This window comes from Trachypithecus francoisi, unplaced genomic scaffold (assembly GCF_009764315.1).
Source record: "Trachypithecus francoisi isolate TF-2019V2 unplaced genomic scaffold, Tfra_2.0 Lachesis_group1, whole genome shotgun sequence".
NCBI classification, from domain to species: domain Eukaryota; kingdom Metazoa; phylum Chordata; class Mammalia; order Primates; family Cercopithecidae; genus Trachypithecus; species Trachypithecus francoisi.
In genome coordinates this window covers 82,543,851-82,564,482 of record NW_022681454.1, presented here as the reverse complement: position 1 = coordinate 82,564,482, position 20,632 = coordinate 82,543,851, and the positions used below count along the sequence as shown (strand labels likewise).

Below are 20,632 nucleotides of genomic sequence, written 5' to 3'. Positions count from 1 at the left end.
CCTTGCTAACAATTCAATGAGGTCAGTTCTGCTCATACCGTCAGGAATCAACCTTGGAATCGCAGCAATACAAGTTCTAAACAAATCAATCTTGGGTTTTCTTTCCCCCCTGAAAAATACAACAGGATTTAATAAGAAACATAATACAGATGCTAGATAATGAAATCAAACTTGGAAAAATAGCTACAGTAAGTGGGAGCCCTCCCCCAAAGGTTAAGGTATTTAATATTAAAAAAATACATATAAATCCTGTAGATAATTATTAGTCTATATATGGACAAAATAATACAGAAATAATTCAAAAGAAAACCAGCAAACAAAAAGGTTTTCAGTAACTAGACAAGAAGCATTACAACCATTATTACATAACAAATAGTTAAAGAGTATTTATAATTAATCTTATTAATATTTAAGATTATTTAATATTTAGCCTCCCATAAATATTAAAATAATAAATAACAACATTGATATCATTAAATAACTACATACTGGTTATTTTGGGGGGCCTATAAAATTAGCCACATCATTTTTCACTTAATATCCTCCACTAACAAAGGTCTTAGAAACATTCATCTCATATATGTTTATATTGTTTGTCCTTGTCTTGCATGTGATATATACACATAAATACACATACTTAAAATTTCTATGAAATAAAATAAGCCAGGTTTTTGAAAATCCTGGTACCTCTAGAGGTTTAATACAATTTAATTTTACTATATTTTCTTCTAGTTATTCAATAATTTTATTTATTTTAAATGTCTAACCTCAATATACTGGTTTTTATTTTGGTCTGTATTTGAAGGTGAGGCCTTTTAATTTTCTTTCATCTAAATTGTTCTTCAGTTGGCCTAATAAAATAATCCTTATGTAGAAAAGAATTTGGATATTCTCAGTGTTCTGGGTTTTATTTTATTTTATTTTAATTTAATTTAATTTTATTTTATTTTTTGAGATGCAGTTTCACTCTTGTTCCCCAGGCTGGAGTGCAATAATGGTGTGATCTCAGCTCACTGTAACCTCCACCTCCCGGGTTCAGGCGATTCTCCTGCCTCAGCCTCCCGAGTAGCTGGGATTACAGCCACCTGCCACCACGCCTAGCTAATTTTTTGTATTTTTAGTAGAGATGGGGTTTCACCATGTTGGTCAGGCTGGTTTTGAACTCCTGACCTCAGGTGATACATCCGCCTCAGCCTCCCAAATTACTGGGATTACAGGCATGAGTCACCACACCCAGCCTTGTGTATTTGTTATAGTGGCAATGGACTCACTAATCCTTTTAGAGATTTCATATAGTCAGTCCTCTTTTTACATGGTTTCAAAATGCAAGAATTTCATTTACCATACTTCAGTTAAATAATATCAGTCCCCAAAAAGGCAGTTGAAATTTAAGTTACCATATGTTAAGTAATGGCATAAACAAACTTTGCTTTGGCTCTTTGGTCCATAAAGCACACTGCACATCATAATCACTGTCATTTCCATCAAGGCTATCAGTGATTGGTCAGGCTGCATCTGTTATTCAGTTCATACACAGACAGCAAAGTGTGCAATGGTGTTGCCTCCTGGTCTCCCAGGATAACTCACATGACATGTTACAAAAATAGATAATCAAAAGAGGGTATTGGCTAACAAAGAGGAAGTACCACGAAGAAAGAAAAAGTAACATCACTGTGTAGTGTGTTCTTATAATTTTATGTTGCTTTGGCACCCATTTTAAATATAAGTTTGATTTTCTCATACCAGAAAAAGGGCGCAGTCACCCTTGAGACAGTTTCCAGTTCTACACCCCACTCCATCCCCCAGTTCTTTAATGTGGTTGATTCAGTTATCTGTCTTACACAACTTCTTCCTGGTAATAACCTCCCTATGGATACCTAGATGCAGCCTACTTGACTGGCCCCACTGACCTGCGTACCCCACATGGACTATGCAGATGTGCTGCAGTGACCACCTCTCAGGCACAGCATGACCTCCTGAACTCATGCCTGCTTGCTTTCAATCCACCAATTAGAATTACCCCTAGGTAAGTGGATAACACGCTTGACCCAAAAAAGTCATCAGTCCATGGGCCTCTTTCTCTCTCTCTACATAGCTTTCTGACCTCCATGAGTGTGGCCTCCACATGTGCAGTGTCCCCCATCCACGTGTAAGTAATAAAATCTTTATTGCTATCTTGTTTTTCTCCTAGTCACTGAGAGGGTGCTCTCTACCTCAAAGATTCTAAATTAAAGCACACTGAAATAGAAGAGAAAGTTAATGGAGTTACAGAAGAAATACGCTATATAGGTATCAGAGGAACTGGGTGAAAGCACACTTACTGACTAAATGAGGTTGTGATGAAAAACAAGATTTCCCACAGGAAGTAACATTGGCCAAAAAATTAACATTAAAGAAACTCTCAGAGATATTAGCATATAGTAGTACATAATAATTGTATATTAAATAAATTTAGAGATTAAATATCAAATTTGGTATTCTAAGACCTATAATGCAAACATTAATATCCAAAAGAATCTCCTCCCTCACAGAGAATATGTAGATGTTTTCTAGCAAATAAAATAAGTTACTGCCATAACATACAGTTTCCTGGGGAGGAAGTCCCTAACAAGAAAAAAAGATGCTGAGATGACAAATAATGACAAGGCCCTAGGGGTGGGGTGGGATGAGGTACTGTTTCTAAAAAAACTACTTATGTTATTCCTCTCTATATCACCCCTTAGTTCCTAGGAGTCAAAAATAATCAGAATTCAGATTATCAGGATTTTTTTTTTTTTTTTTTTAACTAGGGCTTTGGCAGTAAAAGCATTTATTTGACGTAATAAACCAATCACGCCCACATACATCCGGGGTACCTAGGATTCATATTTTGCTCATGGAGTAAGTGTAGGGCCTTGTCACTGACAACATACCAGACTGGGATCCAGAGTGAGTTTTGCTATCTATACCAGTTTGACAGCACTTTAAAGAATAAAACTGAGTGCATGGAAGGAATCACTGTATTGAAAACTGCAGCAGATGGAAACATGGAAGAACTCCAAAGACAAAGTAAGGAGACAGGTAAGCAAGAACCATCCGTACTGTCTTAGAAAAACTGAAATAGCAATGAAGGCAAATAATTTACTACATACGTAATCATGTCTTCAGGCTCCTTATTAGACATCTGCACACTGGTCATACACATTGGTCTCCCAACTTCTTTGTCCAAATGTCTGAGGATGCTATCTAATGCTTTTCTTACTTGAGGATAGTAAACTGACATTCCTAGGGGAAAAAACTTCACAGTTATAAAATATCTGAAATTAGATAAAGAATACTTACTTTCTATAGTAAAAGCCTAATAATCTTTAAGTGATATGAGCTTACTGTTGCCACAAAAGGGGTTTCAACTGTGACATATTCTTCTCCGATGATCAGCTTCAGCATATTTGACTAATTGGAGAAATTATGTGAAAATTATGCAGAGGACTAAAATTAAGTTGAAGAAAGGACAGAATGCAGTGAATAGGATCCTGTGATAAAATAACGATTTAACTGGAAAACTCTTAACATGAAGACTCATGACTATTATCAAAAAAACTTATTCATTGTGGGCTGAGTGCAGTGACTCACATCTCTAATCCCAGCACTTTGAGAGGTTGAGGTGAGTGAAATCACTTGGGGTCAGAAGTTCAAGACCAGCCTGGCCAATGTGGCAAAACTCCATCTCTACTAAAAATACAAAAATTAGCCAGGTGTGGCGGTGCACGCCTGTGGTCCCAGCTATTCGGGAGGCTGAGGCATGAGAATCACTTGTACTTGGGAGGTGGAGCTTACAATGAGCCAAGATTGTGCCAATGCCCTCTGGCCAGGGCAACACAGTGAGACTCTATCTCAAAAAAGTAAATAAATAAAAGAAGTATTCATTTTGTACAGCTGTATATACTGGAAAAACTGTATTAGGCAAATTTATATACATTTTAGATTTGATCAGACTTTTATAAAAGAATATGAAACTGTATTACAAAGCAACTTATTTAACTTCAGTTAAACTAACCTATGACTTTTGCTTCTTCATCTGTCAAGGTTTTATTGAGAAAAATTTTCTTTACACGAAGAGTATTTCCTGAGGGAAGAATAACTCCTGTTGTTGGCATGGGTGGTTCGCCATCTTTCTGCTGCAAACTGTCTGCTATTACAAGGAAGACTCTGAGGCCTATGTTCATTCTCTTCAAAGGAAAAAAAATTCAAAAGGAAGAGATAAGTGTCATAAATTACCCTTTTTGCATGTTAGAAATATTTCATCAGTTAACATCAGAGTGCGAGGGGTTGGAAGGAAGGAAGATAGAAGGAACACTAACCTTTCTGTCCAACATTTTTAACTAGCCCAAGCATTAGAGTTTGCTTTAATATCAAATCCCCAAATGCCACTCACTTACTTCTGAAGCTGACTGGCTTCCTTACTGTCTCTAAGGCTTATAGCAATCCTCTTCCTCAACTCTCCTATCCTCCTACGGTCCCGTCCCCTCCCCTTTCTAGGCAAATGACTTGTCTTCTACTTCACAGAAAGAAAAAAAAAATCACCAACTTTCCTCAATCTCTCTTTACAAATCACACTAATTTACTTATACCTGCACCTGTTCTCCCTCCCTTTTGCTCTTGGTATAGTGAGGGAGTGACAGTCTTCCTAGTTGTTGGAATCCCATCTGTTCTTGCATGTTTGGAAACATTATAGCACCAATTACATCTTTTTTTTCTTGCATCTTCAACATTTTCCTTTCAACTGAGTATATCCCATTTCTCTTAAGTATACTTGCTATCTTAATGGAAGAAACTTTCCCCAAATACTTCCCTGAAGCCATTCTCACTCATCAGTGACCATATTGCTCAAAACAGCGGGCCTATTTATAGCATGCTAGTTGATTTTCCAGCAACATGGACAAGGTCAAGTACCCGTTCTCCCCTGAAACACTCCCTTCCTTTGGTATCTATGTTCCACTTCTGGCTGTGTCATCTTTATCTGCATTTCAGGTTTGGCCTCCTTTACCTGGGTATTAAATGTTAGACTGCTTCAAGGCAAGGTTCTCCTAGGCTGCCTTCTCCTATCATTATTTATTACCTCCCAAAGCAACTGCATACACTTACATGACTTCAATTACCATCCATACCAGATAACTCACAAATTCTAAGCCTGGCCTCTCTCTGAACTCAGACCCTCAGACCCATCCGACATCTCTTACTTGGATGCCTCTACCTGGATGCCTCAGATTAGACATGTTCAATCCAAATGCATGACCTTGCCCCAGATTTGATTCCTTCTCAGTGTTTCTTTTCTCAGTGAATGCTCCTCTATCTGCACCACTACGATCTAAGCCCGAGCTGTCATTATCTTTGATCTACACCAGTGGTCTCTCAAGTGGGGTACACACATCCCAGTGGGTGTGCAAGGTATCTCAATGGAATATGGGAAGAAAATAAAGCTCTTATTTATATATATTTTTTATCTAAGTAAGATTAAAATTTTAAGCTTCACTCATCTTTATATACAACATAGTACTAGTGCCCTCCCTTGGTCTAAGTATCACAAAGTCAGTCACATGTCACATAGTCAAAGATGACACCTTGAAAGAAGCAGAAAAGCTCCACAATGTAGTCGAGTTGACAGAGGTAGCTTCACTTATACATTCTTTCAATGTCTTGCAATTTGCATGTATTTGATTAAATGGGCTAATGGATAATTTTATCTAGGTTTAATTAAACTAGCTCTTACAAAAGTTCTTGAAAAGAAAATACGGATTCAAGATAATCACAACAAAGTAAACCTAATAAATAACAATCACCACTCCCACAAAAAAAAAACCAGAACTGATTTTTTTTTTACTCCTAGTATGAGAACTTCAGTAAGAAAAAAACTTGCTTTCAGAAATAAATTTATTCAATGGAGTGAATATTTTCTTAAAATGGATGTTCAAGAAAATATCTTTTGTTTCATAATTTTTGTTGCTGGAAACCATTTTTGTTGGTAGAAACCAAAAAAATATATAAATAAAAGCTTTATTTTCTTCCCGAATTCTAGTGAACTACCTTCTACACCCATTGGGATACATGTACCCCCAACATGTTAAGTATGTCAGCTATACAAACAATCATGTTTGCTCACTTTCAAAATCTGGAAATAGTTATTAAACTATCTTAAAAATATTACAAATGAAAAGCTGCATTATCTTTCCAACTCATTTGTTAACCACATAAACACATATCTTAGGATTTGACTATGTATAGGATCAAGATCATAATTTAAAATAAATAAGAAAAAAGAAAACAGACAACACCTGTTTTGCCTTTTTATATTCTCAAATGTAATTAGATTCCAATAAAGAATTTATGAAATATTTTGAAAAACCCGGAAAATCTAACGTCTAAAGAATGAATTAGAGTTTACTGTGAATAATGAGACCATGGAAGCAGGATATAACATTCACTTTTTTAATGCTGACTTTTTTTTGGCCGGGGGGGAACAAATTTTTGTTTTTTCTATAACACTTAGAACATTGCCTGGCACATTTCAGGTGCTCAGTAAGTGTTGAATGAATGAGATTTATTGAAGAACACCTTAAATACAAATAATGTAAAGCAAAACAAACAAACAAACAAAACCTAAGCACGTTATAACTTCCAGGAGCCAGCTGAGCTGACTAACCTGATAAAATTTTCCTTTCTTTATTTATTTTTATTTTTATTTTTTGAGACAGAGTTTTGCTCTTGTTGCCCAGGCTGGAGTGCAACGGCACAAACTTGGCTCACTGCAACCTCCACCTCCCAGCTTCAAGCGATTCTCCTGCCTCAGCCTCCCTAGTAGCTGGGATTACAGGCATGTGCCACCATGCCCAGCTAATTTTGTATTTTTAGTAGAGACAGGGTTTCTCCCTGTTGATTAGGCTGGTCTCGAACTCCCGACCTCAGGTGATCCGCCTGTCTTGGCCTCTCAAAGTGCTGGGAATACAGGCATGAGCCACCACGCCTGGCCTCTTTATTATTTTCCACTACACTTAAACACTATTATTTGCACTCCAGCCTGGGCGACAAGAGCAAAACTCTGTCTCAAAAAAAAAAAAAAAAAAAAACTATTATTAAATCATTTGGCCAGCTATTAGAAAGGTTAAGTAACTTGCCCTGAATCACAGCTACTATTAGAAGTAGAGTTGGGATTTGTATCTAAGAGTTCTGATTCCAGAAATCATGCTCTTAAAAAAAATATATATTAGGATTTTACATTATTACATTATAATTTTTTTTTTACCTCTGGATTAATGGTGAAAGTTTTAGTAGATTTTCCAACACTGAGAAGATCAAATATTATTTCTTTCATTGCAAAATCCAAGCGTTCCTTAAAAAAAAAAAAAAAAATCCTTATAACTTGCTACTATGTGTTAGGCATCATGCTAAGAATTATAAATATAATATACAATGACAACAACACAGGTTTGTGCCCTAAAAAAGTTCATAGTTGAACAGAAGAAAAATACATATGAATTAAGGTTAAAATACATGATTATAAGTATATTATTTAATTATCAAATAATTTGTTTAATACCCAAACCAACAGAATAAAAGTTTTAAACATTCATTCACCAAAATCATGTTAAATTCAAAGTGAAAGAATTCCTAGGATGACAATGAAAGGAAGTCCCAAGACAACAGCCAGGCAGCAGGCCTAGAGAGCAGTGAGTTCATATTGGGTCAGGAAGAATGGGGCTCTAGGAAGGAAATCTCCCAGGGGGTAAAAAAGTTAACTAACAAGATTAACCGATGTTTGAAAGGAGTTTTATAATTCTGGTGGAGTGCTGGAGGAAGGTAACTAATTCAAGGGAGTGGGTACAATTCTGGAAAAAAGAATAGATGCAATCTAATGTCGCAAGTTTTGTGAACACTTGATCTAAAGCACAATTTGCTTTTATCAATCTTACTGATACTGTTATACTTATCCGATTATCATTACTTTTGTGCTCTAGTAAATAACAACATACTAATTCTATTTAAATATTCTTTATTTCTTCACTGTCAAAAATAACTGTATTATGGATCATCTAGATTGCTACAGTTTCAGTTGAAAGAGAATAAAACTAATATTCTGGAATCATAGCATTTTCCCATGTTGAGGAGGCAACCTTACCTATGTTTCTCCAAGGTGGATGTCCCAAAAGGAAATGTAACCAAAACCTTGTATTGGCTCATTAACACTCATTTAATCCCCCTCTAATAATCCTTCCTTTACTGCAAAGGCTAGAAAGCTAAACTTGTACTTCTCAGGATCCCATATAACAAAAAACTTGAGGATATAATTCAAACCCTGCCAAGTGATATAATCATGTGAGTCTCTTTGGGAACTGGGATATGTAAAGAGGAGGAGGAAGACAGGGAAAAATGAATCTATTTTACTGGTGAGGACCGTAGCAGAAGCTGTGTGATTCTGAAGCATACCCACATGTGGTGACTTCCTTGTCTGGTGGGTGTTTCATTTTGGCCAAGGTGGCAGCTTCCTCTTTGTCGTTCAGACTAGAATTCATTTCTTCAGCCCTACTATAAATTCTCTGAGCTATCTACATTCCTTTCAAGATCCCTTTGGGTTTAACTAGCTAGAGTGGATTCTATTATCAGTATCTAAGAACCTAGATTAACATAGACGATGAAAATAGTTTTCTAAGAAATCCTTCAAGATACTCAGGAGGTAATTAGTAAATGCACTAAGATTAGGATTATGAGATATGTTGTTTATCCCTCTTCAATTAAAAGTGCTTCCACTTTGCAAGGCTGGTTCAACATACGCAAATCAATAAACGTAATCCAGCATATAAACAGAACCGAAGAAAAAAACCACATGATTATCTCAATAGATGCAGAAAAGGCTTTTGACAAAATTCAACAGCACTTCATGCTAAAAACTCTCAACAAATTCACTATTGATGGAACGTATCTCAAAATAGTAAGAGTTATTTATGACAAACCCACAGCCAATATCATACTGAATGGGCAAAAACTGGAAGCATTCCCTTTGAAAACTGGCACAAGAAAGGGATGCCCTCTCTCACCACTCCTATTCAACATAGTGTTGGAAGTTCTGGCTAGGGCAATCAGGCAAGAGAAAGAAATCAAGGGTATTCAGTTAGGAAAAGAAGAAGTCAAATTGTCCCTGTTTGCAGATGACATGATTGTATATTTAGAAAACTCCATCATCTCAGCCCAAAATCTCCTTAAGCTGATAAGCAACTTCAGCAAAGTCTCAGGATACAAAATTAATGTGCAAAAATCACAAGCATTCTTATACACCAGTAACAGACAGAGAGCCAAATCATGAATGAACTTCCATTCACAATTGCTTCAAAGAGAATAAAATACCTAGGAATCCAACTTACAAGGATGTAAAGGACCTCTTCAAGGAGAACTACAAACCACTGCTCAGCAAAATAAAAGAGGACACAAACAAATGGAAGAACATACCATCCTCATGGATAGGAAGAATCAATATTGTGAAAATGGCCATACTGCCCAAGGTTATTTATAGATTCAATGCCATCCCCATTAAGCTACCAATGAGTTTCTTCACAGAATTAGAAAAATCTGCTTTAAAGTTCATATGGAACCAAAAAAGAGCCTGCATTGCCAAGAGAATCCTAAGTCAAAAGAACAAAGCTGGAGGCATCACACTACCTGACTTCAAACTATACTACAAGGCTACAGTAACCAAAACAGCATGGTACTGGTATCAAAACAGAGATATAGACCAATGCAACAGAACAGAGCCCTCAGAAATAATACCACACATCTACAGCCATCTGATCTTTGACAAACCTGAGGAAATCAAGAAATGGGGAAAGGATTCCCTGTTTAATAAATGGTGCTGGGAAAATTGGCTAGCCATAAGTAGAAAGCTGAAACTGGATCCTTTCCTTACTCCTTACATGAAAATTAATTCAAGATGGATTGGAGACTTAAATGTTAGACCTAATACCATAAAAACCCTAGAAGAAAACCTAGGCAATACCATTCAGGACATAGGCATGGGTAAGGACTTCATGTCTAAAACACCAAAAGCAATGGCAACAAAAGCCAAAATTGACAAATGGGAACTAATTAAACTAAAGAGCTTCTGCACAGTAAAAGAAACTACCATCAGAGTGAACAGGCAACCTACAGAATGGGAGAAAATTTTTGCAATCTACTCATCTGACAAAGGTCTAATATCCAGAACCTACAAAAAACTCAAATAAATTTACAAGAAAAAAACAAACAACCCCATCAAAAAGTGGGCAAAGGATACGAACAGACATTTCTCAAAAGAAGATATTCATACAGCCAACAGACACATGAAAAAATGCTTGTCATCACTGGCCATCAGAGAAATGCAAATCAAAACCACAATGAGATACCATCTCACACCAGTTAGAAAGGCAATCATTAAAAAGTCAGGAAACAACAGGTGCTGGAGAGGATGTGGAGAAATAGGAACACTTTTACACTGTTGGTGGGACTGTAAACTAGTTCAACCATTGTGGAAAACAGTATGGCGATTCCTTAAGGATCTAGAACTAGAAATACCATATGACCCAGCCATCCCATTACTGGGTATATACCCAAAGGATTGTAAATCATGCTGCTATAAAGACAAATGCACACGTATGTTTATTGTGCCACTATTCACAGTAGCAAAGATTTGGAATCAACCCAAATGTCCATCAGTGACAGACTGGATTAAGAAAATGTGGCACATATACACCATGGAATACTATGCAGCCATAAAAAAGGATGAGTTCGTGTCCTTTGTGCGGACATGGGTGTAGCTGGAAACCATCATTCTCAGCAAACTTTCACAAGAACAGAAAACCAAACACCGCATGTTCTCACTCACAGGTGGGAACTGAACAATGAGATCACTTAGACATGGGAAGGGGAACATCACACACCAGGGCCTATTATGGGGAAGGGGGAGGGGGGAGGGATGGCACTGGAGTTATAACTGATGTAAATGACGAGTTGGTGGGTGCAGCACACCAACATGGCACATGTATATGTAACAAACCTGCACGTTGTGCACATGTACCCTAGAACTTAAAGGATAATAATAAAAGAAAAAAAAAAAAGTGCTTCCACCCGTGGATTTTCTTTCTATCTACAAGTGTGTAGATTAATGAAATAAACTTATTCAATGTTGTGTTATTATGTTTTTAGATGCATACAAAATTTCAAAGCTCCAAGTGATTACAATACTCTAACAATTTACATACATACACATACTATGAGGTGAAGCACTCACCTGAGCAATGAACTGAATAATCTTCACAAATATGTTGAGAGGTGTGTCACGAGGAACCACACTTCGTGAGCCTTTTGGAAAAAGTGCTGACACTATGCTCATAAGACGACTATAGGGAAAAAGATCTAGTCATAATGAGATCACGACATCAACAGCATATTAGCAAAAAGTTATTCCTATTCTTCATAATATATTGACAGAATTCATATTTCACCCACAAAGTATAATGTTTACTAAAATTCCCAATAGTGTGCTTTTTAAAAACAAGAATTTATTTTTAACGCACTTTAAAGCAAAGATACTCACCTTTGAGTTACAGTGTTGCTTTCACATTTTATTCTAATTACATAAACCCACAATAATCTATACAAAGATTCCAGTGCAACTCGAGACATTTTAGGATCTTTATTCTGTTTGAAAACAAAAGAGAATAAAAATAAATTTATTAAAATATTTGTAATCACTTAAGAGCAAACATATTCTCTGTCAACAACTAAAAGCCCATCTTTTTTGTATTCAGTCTAAAATAGGTTTAAATACACAGGTACATATTTGGCATAGGGTAAATATATGGCTCGAAAGTAACCATAAATGTGGAAATTGGGTCCTTTCTTATACTTTCAAAAGAAAATACTAAAATTTTATTTACTAAATTTTACTTAGTAAATAAAATTATAGTAGTATTTCTAAGAATTCTAAAATTATACACATAAACTTACTTGATGATAAACAGTTCACACTCCAATACTGACATAACAACTGAAAAAGTATCACTCATTTTTGGCATAATTCATTTGTAGCCCATATACAGTTAAAATTTGGAACACCAAATGGTATTATAGTCATTTGCATTTACGAAATAATGCAGAATATTATGAAGTGTATATCCTTATGAGTGAATAGTGAGTTAAGAGCATGAACTCTAAAACTGGGAAAAACAGGGACTAAATCCAAGCTCCATCCTTGGGCATTGTTATATTATTCTGAGTCACAATTTCCTCATCTCTAAAATGGAGAAAATATGGCACCTACCTCAGAAGTAAAGTTAATATCTGTAAAGCACTTGGAAGAGTACCTGGCATGTATTAAACGTTCATTGACTATTAAGTGTTATAATTTTTATTAGAATCAGGACATTATTTAAATTATTATTATTTAGAATCAGACAGTCATTCCATTTCAATTACAATTTGATCAGCGAACTTTTTCTTCATTCTAGCTGTTATAAGAAATAAAGTCCTCAAATGACCAATAAAGCAATGAGATTTAATTGTAAATTTTGAAATGTAGCTAATAATCTCCTTTTTTCACAGAGAAACTATACATCCATTGATTAGTTTTAGGATGTACTGATTGTGAATTTACATTTTAGATTTTTCACATCTATTTGGATAAAGATTTGACATAATTAAAAATGGAGGATCAGTGACTGTGCTGATTAGACTCTCAGTATCAATCCCTCTCTCCACTGCCAGATCCATAATGATCCCAAATTTCAAATATACTCCCCCAGTAATTTCCAATTATGTTTGTTACTAATGTAACTAAAGTAACATATAATGTATACTACAAATATAACAACCAAGCATTCTGTAGTAATGTCTTTAAGAAAACATAATTTTCTTTTCTATCATTTAAATCTAAGATATCACATGTCAAAATAGTTCAGCCAGGAGTTAGGAAGGTAGAGAGAAATGAATAGGTAGAGCATGAAGGATTTTTAAGGCAGTGAAAATATGCTGCATGATACTATAATGGTAGATATATGTCATTATACATTTGTCCAAATCCATAGAATGTACAACACACCAAGAGCAAACACTAATGTAAGCTGTGGGCTTTGTGTGATAAAGATGTGTCAATGTATGTTTACCAGTTTTAACAAAGGTATCACTCTGAAGGGGGATGCTGATTATGGGGGAAGCTAGGTATGAGGGGGGTAGGGAAATTTACCCACAGGAAATCTCGGTACCCTCCTCTCAATTTTTCTGTGAATCTAAAACTGCTCTAAAAAAATACAGTCTTAAATAAGTCTCATTAGTTTTTAGGTACACATGAAATAACACTTTCATATTGTTAAACTGGAATTTCAAAATATTATTAAAAATAATACATTAAAAATATTTAAGTCCTATTCTACATAAAAACTGTTACCATATGAATGATTAAATATAAAAGTATTTGGATTATCTTAAGTGATGAGGTATCTGGCATGAAAAAACTTGATTTTAAAACAAAGCTGGCATTCACACAATGACAAAACAGCAAGGTGAGAAGTGATAAAAATCAATTATTATTTTTTCAGCTGCTACAATGCTGCTATATGTCTGAATAATAAAATCATCCTAAATTTATCTGAGCTTTAAACAAAGATATTCAATCTAATTTGAGTAATTATACAAATAAAAATCTAATGAACTTAATATAAAACAAAACTTTGGTATGTCAGTAAAACATAGTCTTTGACCACTATCATTTTAGTGTTTCTTTCTTTTTTTCTACTGTGAACTAAAAAAATGATTTGTTTAAAACCCAAACCAGTAAAGCCACACATGGTGGTGCAAGCCTGAAGTCTCAGCTTGAACCCAGGAGTTGGGAATCTAGCCTGGGTTAGTAAGATTCTCTCTCTGAAAAAATTAAAACAAACAAACAAACAAACAAAACAAAACAAAACAAAAAACAAATCAATAGGATAAAGTTTAAAAAATTAATTTGTCAATATTGTATTCCATTAACTTAAAGAGTATACTTGGATTGTTTGTAACTCAAAGGATAAATGCGTGAGGGGATGAATACCCATTCTCCATGATGTGCTTACTTCACATTGCATGCCTGTATCAAAACATCTCATGTATCCCATAAATATATATACCTACTATGTACCCACAAAAATTAAAAATAAAAACAACAACAATAAATTATATTCAAAATCTAAGCTACTATCCCTTAATTTCACTGGAAATATTTAAAACATTTTCATTTATAACAGCTAGAAAATGTTTGTTAAACAGAATATTTTAAAATTAGGAATTCTGGTGAAGAATCAGCATTCAGTATCAGTTCTATTTCTTAAATTCATCTTCTTGGGGCCATACTGATATTAAACCCTCTGAAGAATGTTTCTGCTGTGTGCTACTCTTCTCTTAAAATACTAGAAGCAGGTTGGAATAAATACATTAGACATGCAATGCAACAATGGGAAAAGGAAAAACAAATGCCACGCTTAAAGGAAATAAAGCAGTATTTTACTTTGTAATGTCGACACAACTCACCTGGAGTGTTTCTATTTGTTTTCTGATACTGTTGTTAGATGGCATCTAAATAAAGCAATGTGAGACAGCAAACATAAACATGAGATGCAGCACATGCATGTTAGATGAAAATAAGCACAAAACAAGATAGCTCCTCACCAAGGTCTCTATTTAGAAGAAATTTGAAATGTCCAAGACAGTGGCCAAAAACACTAAGAAAAAAAAATTTCACGATTTGGGCATCATGTGAGATACACCTATAATATTCCAACTAAGAGAAAACAAAGTTTTAACTCCCTAATTTTTCTTAGAATTTTTCTTAAAGCACTGTATTTCAGTTCAAACAACTTTAAATTTTTAAATGAAAATAAGTATAGATTGTTGAAAAAAACTCCAAATTATTTTTCTATGATATCTACTCTTATTATTCACCTATCTCTCTTAATAATTCTCCAGAAACTTTAAATAATCACTTTTCACACAAGCACCTAAATTAATATAGATATGGGAATGGGAGTCTACCAAATTCTGCTTGGGACAAAAATTAAAGATTTAACTTTTCAGTGAAAATAATGTGACACTCTGTCACAAACTATTTATGGGATATAGGGATAAAGCTCATTTTTCATGGTCATCAACTTTAAAACCTGGTATGATAATTTTTTAAAACTGTGTAATATCATAAGGTGTCTTGAACTTCATCGTATTTATTCTTATGACTCTAGAGAATAATGCCTTTTTAATATCCTCAAATTATTGCTAACATGTTTTCTTAAAATATTCAGTGCTTATATCCAACAACATTCCTTATACTACATTCAGAATTAACATGGTGGACCAGAAGAGCAAGAGCTATGGAACTATGTGAATATGGACACAAATCCATGCTCGCTCCCGAAACATGGGTTACTTGTTTGTCTTCTTTCAGCCTCATGTACAGTAAAAATCAAATGAGATTCTGTACTTAGAGGATGCAGCATCCTAAAAAGTAATAAAAACCATTCATAAGAAGTATTGGTCTAGACTGGGCACAGTGGTTCACACCTGTAATCCCAGCACTTTGGGAGGCTGAGGCAGGGGGATAACTTGAGGTCAGGAGTTTGAGACCAGTCTGGCCAATATGGTGAAATCCCATCTCTACTAAAAATACAAAAATCAGCCGGAGGTGATGGTAGATGCCTGTAATCCCAGCTACCCAGCAGGGTGAGGCAGGATAATTGATTGAGTCCAGGAGGTAAAGGTTGCAGTGAGCCGAGATCATGTCACTGCACTACTGCCTGGGTGACAGAGTGAGACTTCATCTCAAAAAAAAAAAAATAATAAAATAAAATAAAGGTATAGGTCTAATAAAAGTAAATTGTTTTAGGCTTTTAGTATCAAGAGATTAAATGGATCTCAAAATAATTTAGGTAACGCCTTTATCTTGGATCAATTTTCCCGATACATAAAATAAATAACTGTTACAACAGATAACTAGCATAGCTTTTCCTTCAAGGCTCAACTCCTTACCTCAACTACGCAGAGCAGCCACATTATCTAAGACTTAATAAACATGAGCCAATTCATAAAATTTCTGCTGAATAGAGCCTTAATGTAAGTTAAGGGTTAATGGCCAAGACAATTATATTCCAAATCCTCATGCTAAGTGGTTCTTATCTCCTTTAGCCTGGCAGATTGACATAGCCATTAATGAAAATGAACAATATGCCAGAAATATTTAACAGGAGGTAAGGGTTCAAAGAAAACAGAGCATTTAAATGAAAGCCTTAAGACAAAAAAAAGTTAAGGTACTGTGAAGTATTGCAAATATGTTAGGTGAAACGTATATATATAAAAATTCCAACAAGCAACAGAAAAGTATGAACTGTCATGAAAGAAAGCAGTCTTCCAGAAACATTTAAATGTGTATCTTAAAAATATTTTAATGAACGTATGAAAAATCATACTATTCAGAAAAATGATCGATTCTCTTTTGGTCCCTATATCTGTACAAATTACCAAAACTAAGAACAGAAACAAGTATAATGTAATTAATTAAATAAAATTTATTTCCTAGTTGCATGATATAAAGAGTTTAATCAATTTGATTTGGCCCTGGGAATTTTCATAAATAGTCAAAGAAGGTATATAAATTCTCATCCAAACATGAGTAATATCAATGTTTATCTAGAAGGAAAATAGACAAAAACATTTCTCAAAGTAGCATATATCCCGTATACCTAAGAAACTGAGGCAGTTTTGAAAATGATACATAAAATCATGAAAAAGACGTACAGGATAACATCCAGTGGATCATTCCTGAAGTATGAAAGAAGAGCCAGTCCTATTTCTACAAGAGCACAACAAGCTGCATAGCCAGAGACAAGTCACTTACTCTATCTATCTGCCTTGGTTCCGTTATCTTCAAAGTATAAGGTTTTCAGTCTCAAATCTAACTTAGAGGAATGCCAGGAAATGGAATGTCATGTCTGCAATATTACTATAACTTGCAAGCAAATATTCAAATAGGCTCATCTAAGTATATATCAAAAGAATATTCAAATCAAGCATTCACACGACATGCAGCTGAAGAATATTCCCACACTTTGTCAGAATTGTGTTCCTACCCAGAGAAGAAAAGAGGATCCTGCCAGCAGAGCATCCTGGGAAGAAAATGATCCTTCTATCTCTCACAGTTTTGTTTTCAGGAGTAAGAAAGGCTGAATATGGATGTGCCAAATAATGTTAGTGACAAGTACCCTTTCATTCAAGTCAGAATCATTTCAGGAGCTTTTACAACTGTGCGGATCCAGTACCAACTTTTAGATATGGCTGGGCATATTTAAATGTGAATTTAGTGATATTATCAAAGCTTTTTCTCATATTGCTCAGACTTAAACCAACATTACTGATTTTCTTAAAAGACAAAATAAGTATCTAGAAGGTTTTGTGAGATTAATACTCTATAATTCTAAAAGAATTAACAAATATTCCTAGATTTAAGATACATATCACTAAAAAAGGTACAATTTTGCATTCATTAGGACAAACTAAATTTTCAATCAAAAGTTTACTGATATCTATACACGATTCCCTACAGAAGAAATAAAGTATGTATAAGAAAAGGAATGTGGCAAAGTGTTACTATTCAAGTATACCAATAGTAACAAAAGTTTCATTATGCACTGTTTATAACCAATTTATATGCATAAACAAAATATACCAGTCAGTATTTACACATCAGAAGCGTGATTACATCTTACCTTTAAATGTGACAAACAGTTCTGTAGGAAAATGTGCCAGTTATTTAAAAAAAATTGTTTCTGACTGACACATAAAAGGCAGGTAATTAGTGGATATAAAGCCTATAGGAGATGGGGAAAAGACAGAATTAACATTTTTCATCGAAAAGCACTGGACTTTTAAATTTTATATTTCATTTATTCTCATAAGCAAGGAAACAAATCTTTTAAGCAGTTTTCCAATTTGTAATAAGAAATATAATCTCATAGAATAATCTAACACAGAAAGATAAAGGGTAAATGTTCTATGAGGAAAATTCCTTGACTGAGCATACCTCTCTGAGTTAGAACATGCTATTAGTTCTCCCTCAACCCATTAGTCCCTCATCCATTTTGTGGTTATGACTAGTCCCTGGGATCAGATGACAGACAGCATTAAAGTTTTAGCTTTCTGTTTGTCAAATATGTTCCCGATGGCTACATTAAGTACTCTAAGCCTCACTTTCCAAACACATAAAGTGAAGGACAATAATCACAAATATCTTACAGGGTTGTGAAGCTTAAAGTAAGATAAAAAAAAGTGCAAAGTACTTAGTTCAATGCCTGGCACAATCCATGTTTACTATTACTGTATCTCTAGTTTAGATGGTCAAATATTTGACCAATTCTCCAAACCTTCTCCAAGCTACATAAAAGTTATGTGAAATAGACAGGTAGAAAAAAATGCCTTTACTCTCTGAATAGAAAAGATATAAACAGACAGAAAACAGCTGCTAAAATCACTTTATGACAGTGATCCCCTGAGGTTACAACATATTTTTACTGTACCTTCTCTGTGTTTAGATACACAAATATTATTCTGTTACAACTGCCCACAGTAATCAGTACAGTAACATGCTGTACAGGTTTGCAGCCTGGGAGCAATAGGCTATACCATATAACCTAGGTGTGTAGTAGGCTATACTGCTTAGGTTTGTGTAAGTACATTCAACGATGTTTGCACAGTGAAATAGCCTAACGACACATTTCTTAGAACATATTTCTATTATTAAGCAATGCATGACTACCTAGAAGGAAGTCTGAACAACTCAACAAATGCAGAGCTAGTAAAATTAAGAACAGAACATTTAAATAGAGCAATGCAAAAAATACGTATGTAAAACTTGCCCTTGTATTGCACTTCAGGGATTTTACAATTTCAGATTTTACCATTCTCTTTAATCTCCACTGAATTCATAAATCAATTATAAAAATCCCAATTAAATATGAAAAGGTTTGAAATGTTTCTTAATACCAATGAATGCTTCTTTCTCGAGCTGAGTTCAAAAGTAGTCTGATAAAGCATCTCCACAAAATTTTTCAAACAGGGAACATTCACTTCATTTTTAACAGTCTAGTAAAAAGATAATGCAAACAAAGAAAATGATTACAGACGTTAGATTAAACTATACAAAGATTACAAGAACTTTCTGTAAGGTTTGAAATTGGTTAATAATTCACTGAGACTCTCACTGAAGTATTACAATGTGCCAAGTGACCAAATGGTAAGTACATAAGATAAACCTGGTCCTAGCCCTGAGTGCACAAAGTGGGAATACAGGCTAAGAGGACACAGTATAACAGGTCCACTGAGAGCAAATTCTCTGTGCTCCTGGAGTACTCAAAAGGGGCCCCTATGGAAAAATTCAACAAGGAAGTAACATCTAAGCTGCATCCAACATCTCTTACCAGAAATACTGCTAAAGCCTCCCATTTAACCTTGCTGGCCTTATCTCCCGCCCTCTGACCATGTGCATGGGGACCCAGCTTTAGGAGCTTCCTTGCTGTTCCTAAAACGCATCAAAGCATTTCTTGCCTTAGGATGTCTACGCTGGGGCCTGCTGCCCGAGAAGCTCCTCCCACAGACACAGGAAGTCTTACTGTCTCATTCCTTTGGTTTTTGCTCAATTGCTACCAACTCTTTTGAGGTGGTGGTCTTTCCTAATCACACTCTTTTTAAAATTTCAACTCCCTCACCCCTTTGGCAATCCTATGCCCCCTACCCTGTTTACATTTCTTCACATTACTCTCCACAATCTGACATACTACCTATTTTATACACTAGTTTATTTTCTATTCCTGCACTAGTAATTAAAATATACGGTACTAGGGAGTCTTTCCTATCATATTAATTGTTGTGTTCCCTTGTGCACAGATGAAGACCTGACAAACAGAACGCACTCAATACATAAATGAGTAAAGAAAGAGAAGCCAGCTAGAGAAAGAGGGGAGGGAGGTTACCAGAGAGGCATGAATGTTCCAGGCAGGAGCTGTATGTGCAGAGGTCTAGTATTATGGGTTGAATCATATCCCCCAAAATTCATGTTGAAGTCCTAACCCCATACACATCAGAAGGTGACTTCATTAGGAAATAGGTCATTGCAGATAACATTAATTAAGTTAGGATCGGGAAGACCCTAATCCACATAACTGGTATCCTTTTAAAAAGGGGAAATTTGAACAGAGACATACACTCAAGGAGAATGCCATGTGACAATGAAGGCAGGGAGCAGAACCATGCTTCTACAAGCCAAGAAACACAAAAGATTTTCAGTATACACGAGAGGCTAAGCAAGGGGCATGGAGCAGGTTCTTCCTCACAGCCCTTAGAAGGAACCAACCTGCTGGCACTTTGATTTTACACTCTAGCCTCCATAAATATGAGACAATATGCATTTCTGTTGTTAAGCTATCCAGTTTGCAGTACTTTATTACGGCTGCCCTAGCAGGCTAATAAACCTGGACACAAAAGCAAATATGGTATAAAAGAATCAGGCAACATGATGATAATGGACCATTGTCAAGAGCCTCTCTTTCTACAACCTGCTCCT

The 20,632-nt window shown here is 35.2% G+C and overlaps 1 protein-coding gene across 8 annotated transcripts in view; it reads right to left on the bottom strand.

Moving 5' to 3' along the window:
* The window catches only part of FRYL (FRY like transcription coactivator), a 297,483-nt gene that overhangs the window by 101,186 nt on the left and 175,665 nt on the right, over positions 1-20,632 (bottom strand). For 6 of the 8 annotated variants that reach the window (XM_033214725.1, XM_033214724.1, XM_033214728.1 and 3 more), the window contains 9 exons: positions 19,057-19,155; positions 17,784-17,885; positions 14,563-14,607; positions 11,597-11,700; positions 11,291-11,399; positions 7,280-7,366; positions 4,037-4,208; positions 3,132-3,264; positions 2-109 (listed from right to left, as the gene is read on the bottom strand). In XM_033214725.1, coding sequence (XP_033070616.1) covers positions 2-109; positions 3,132-3,264; positions 4,037-4,208; positions 7,280-7,366; positions 11,291-11,399; positions 11,597-11,700; positions 14,563-14,607; positions 17,784-17,885; positions 19,057-19,155 — 959 coding nt within the window. The remainder of the gene's footprint in view (position 1; positions 110-3,131; positions 3,265-4,036; positions 4,209-7,279; positions 7,367-11,290; positions 11,400-11,596; positions 11,701-14,562; positions 14,608-17,783; positions 17,886-19,056; positions 19,156-20,632) is intronic. The other 2 variants (XM_033214731.1, XM_033214729.1) reach the window with 1 other exon arrangement.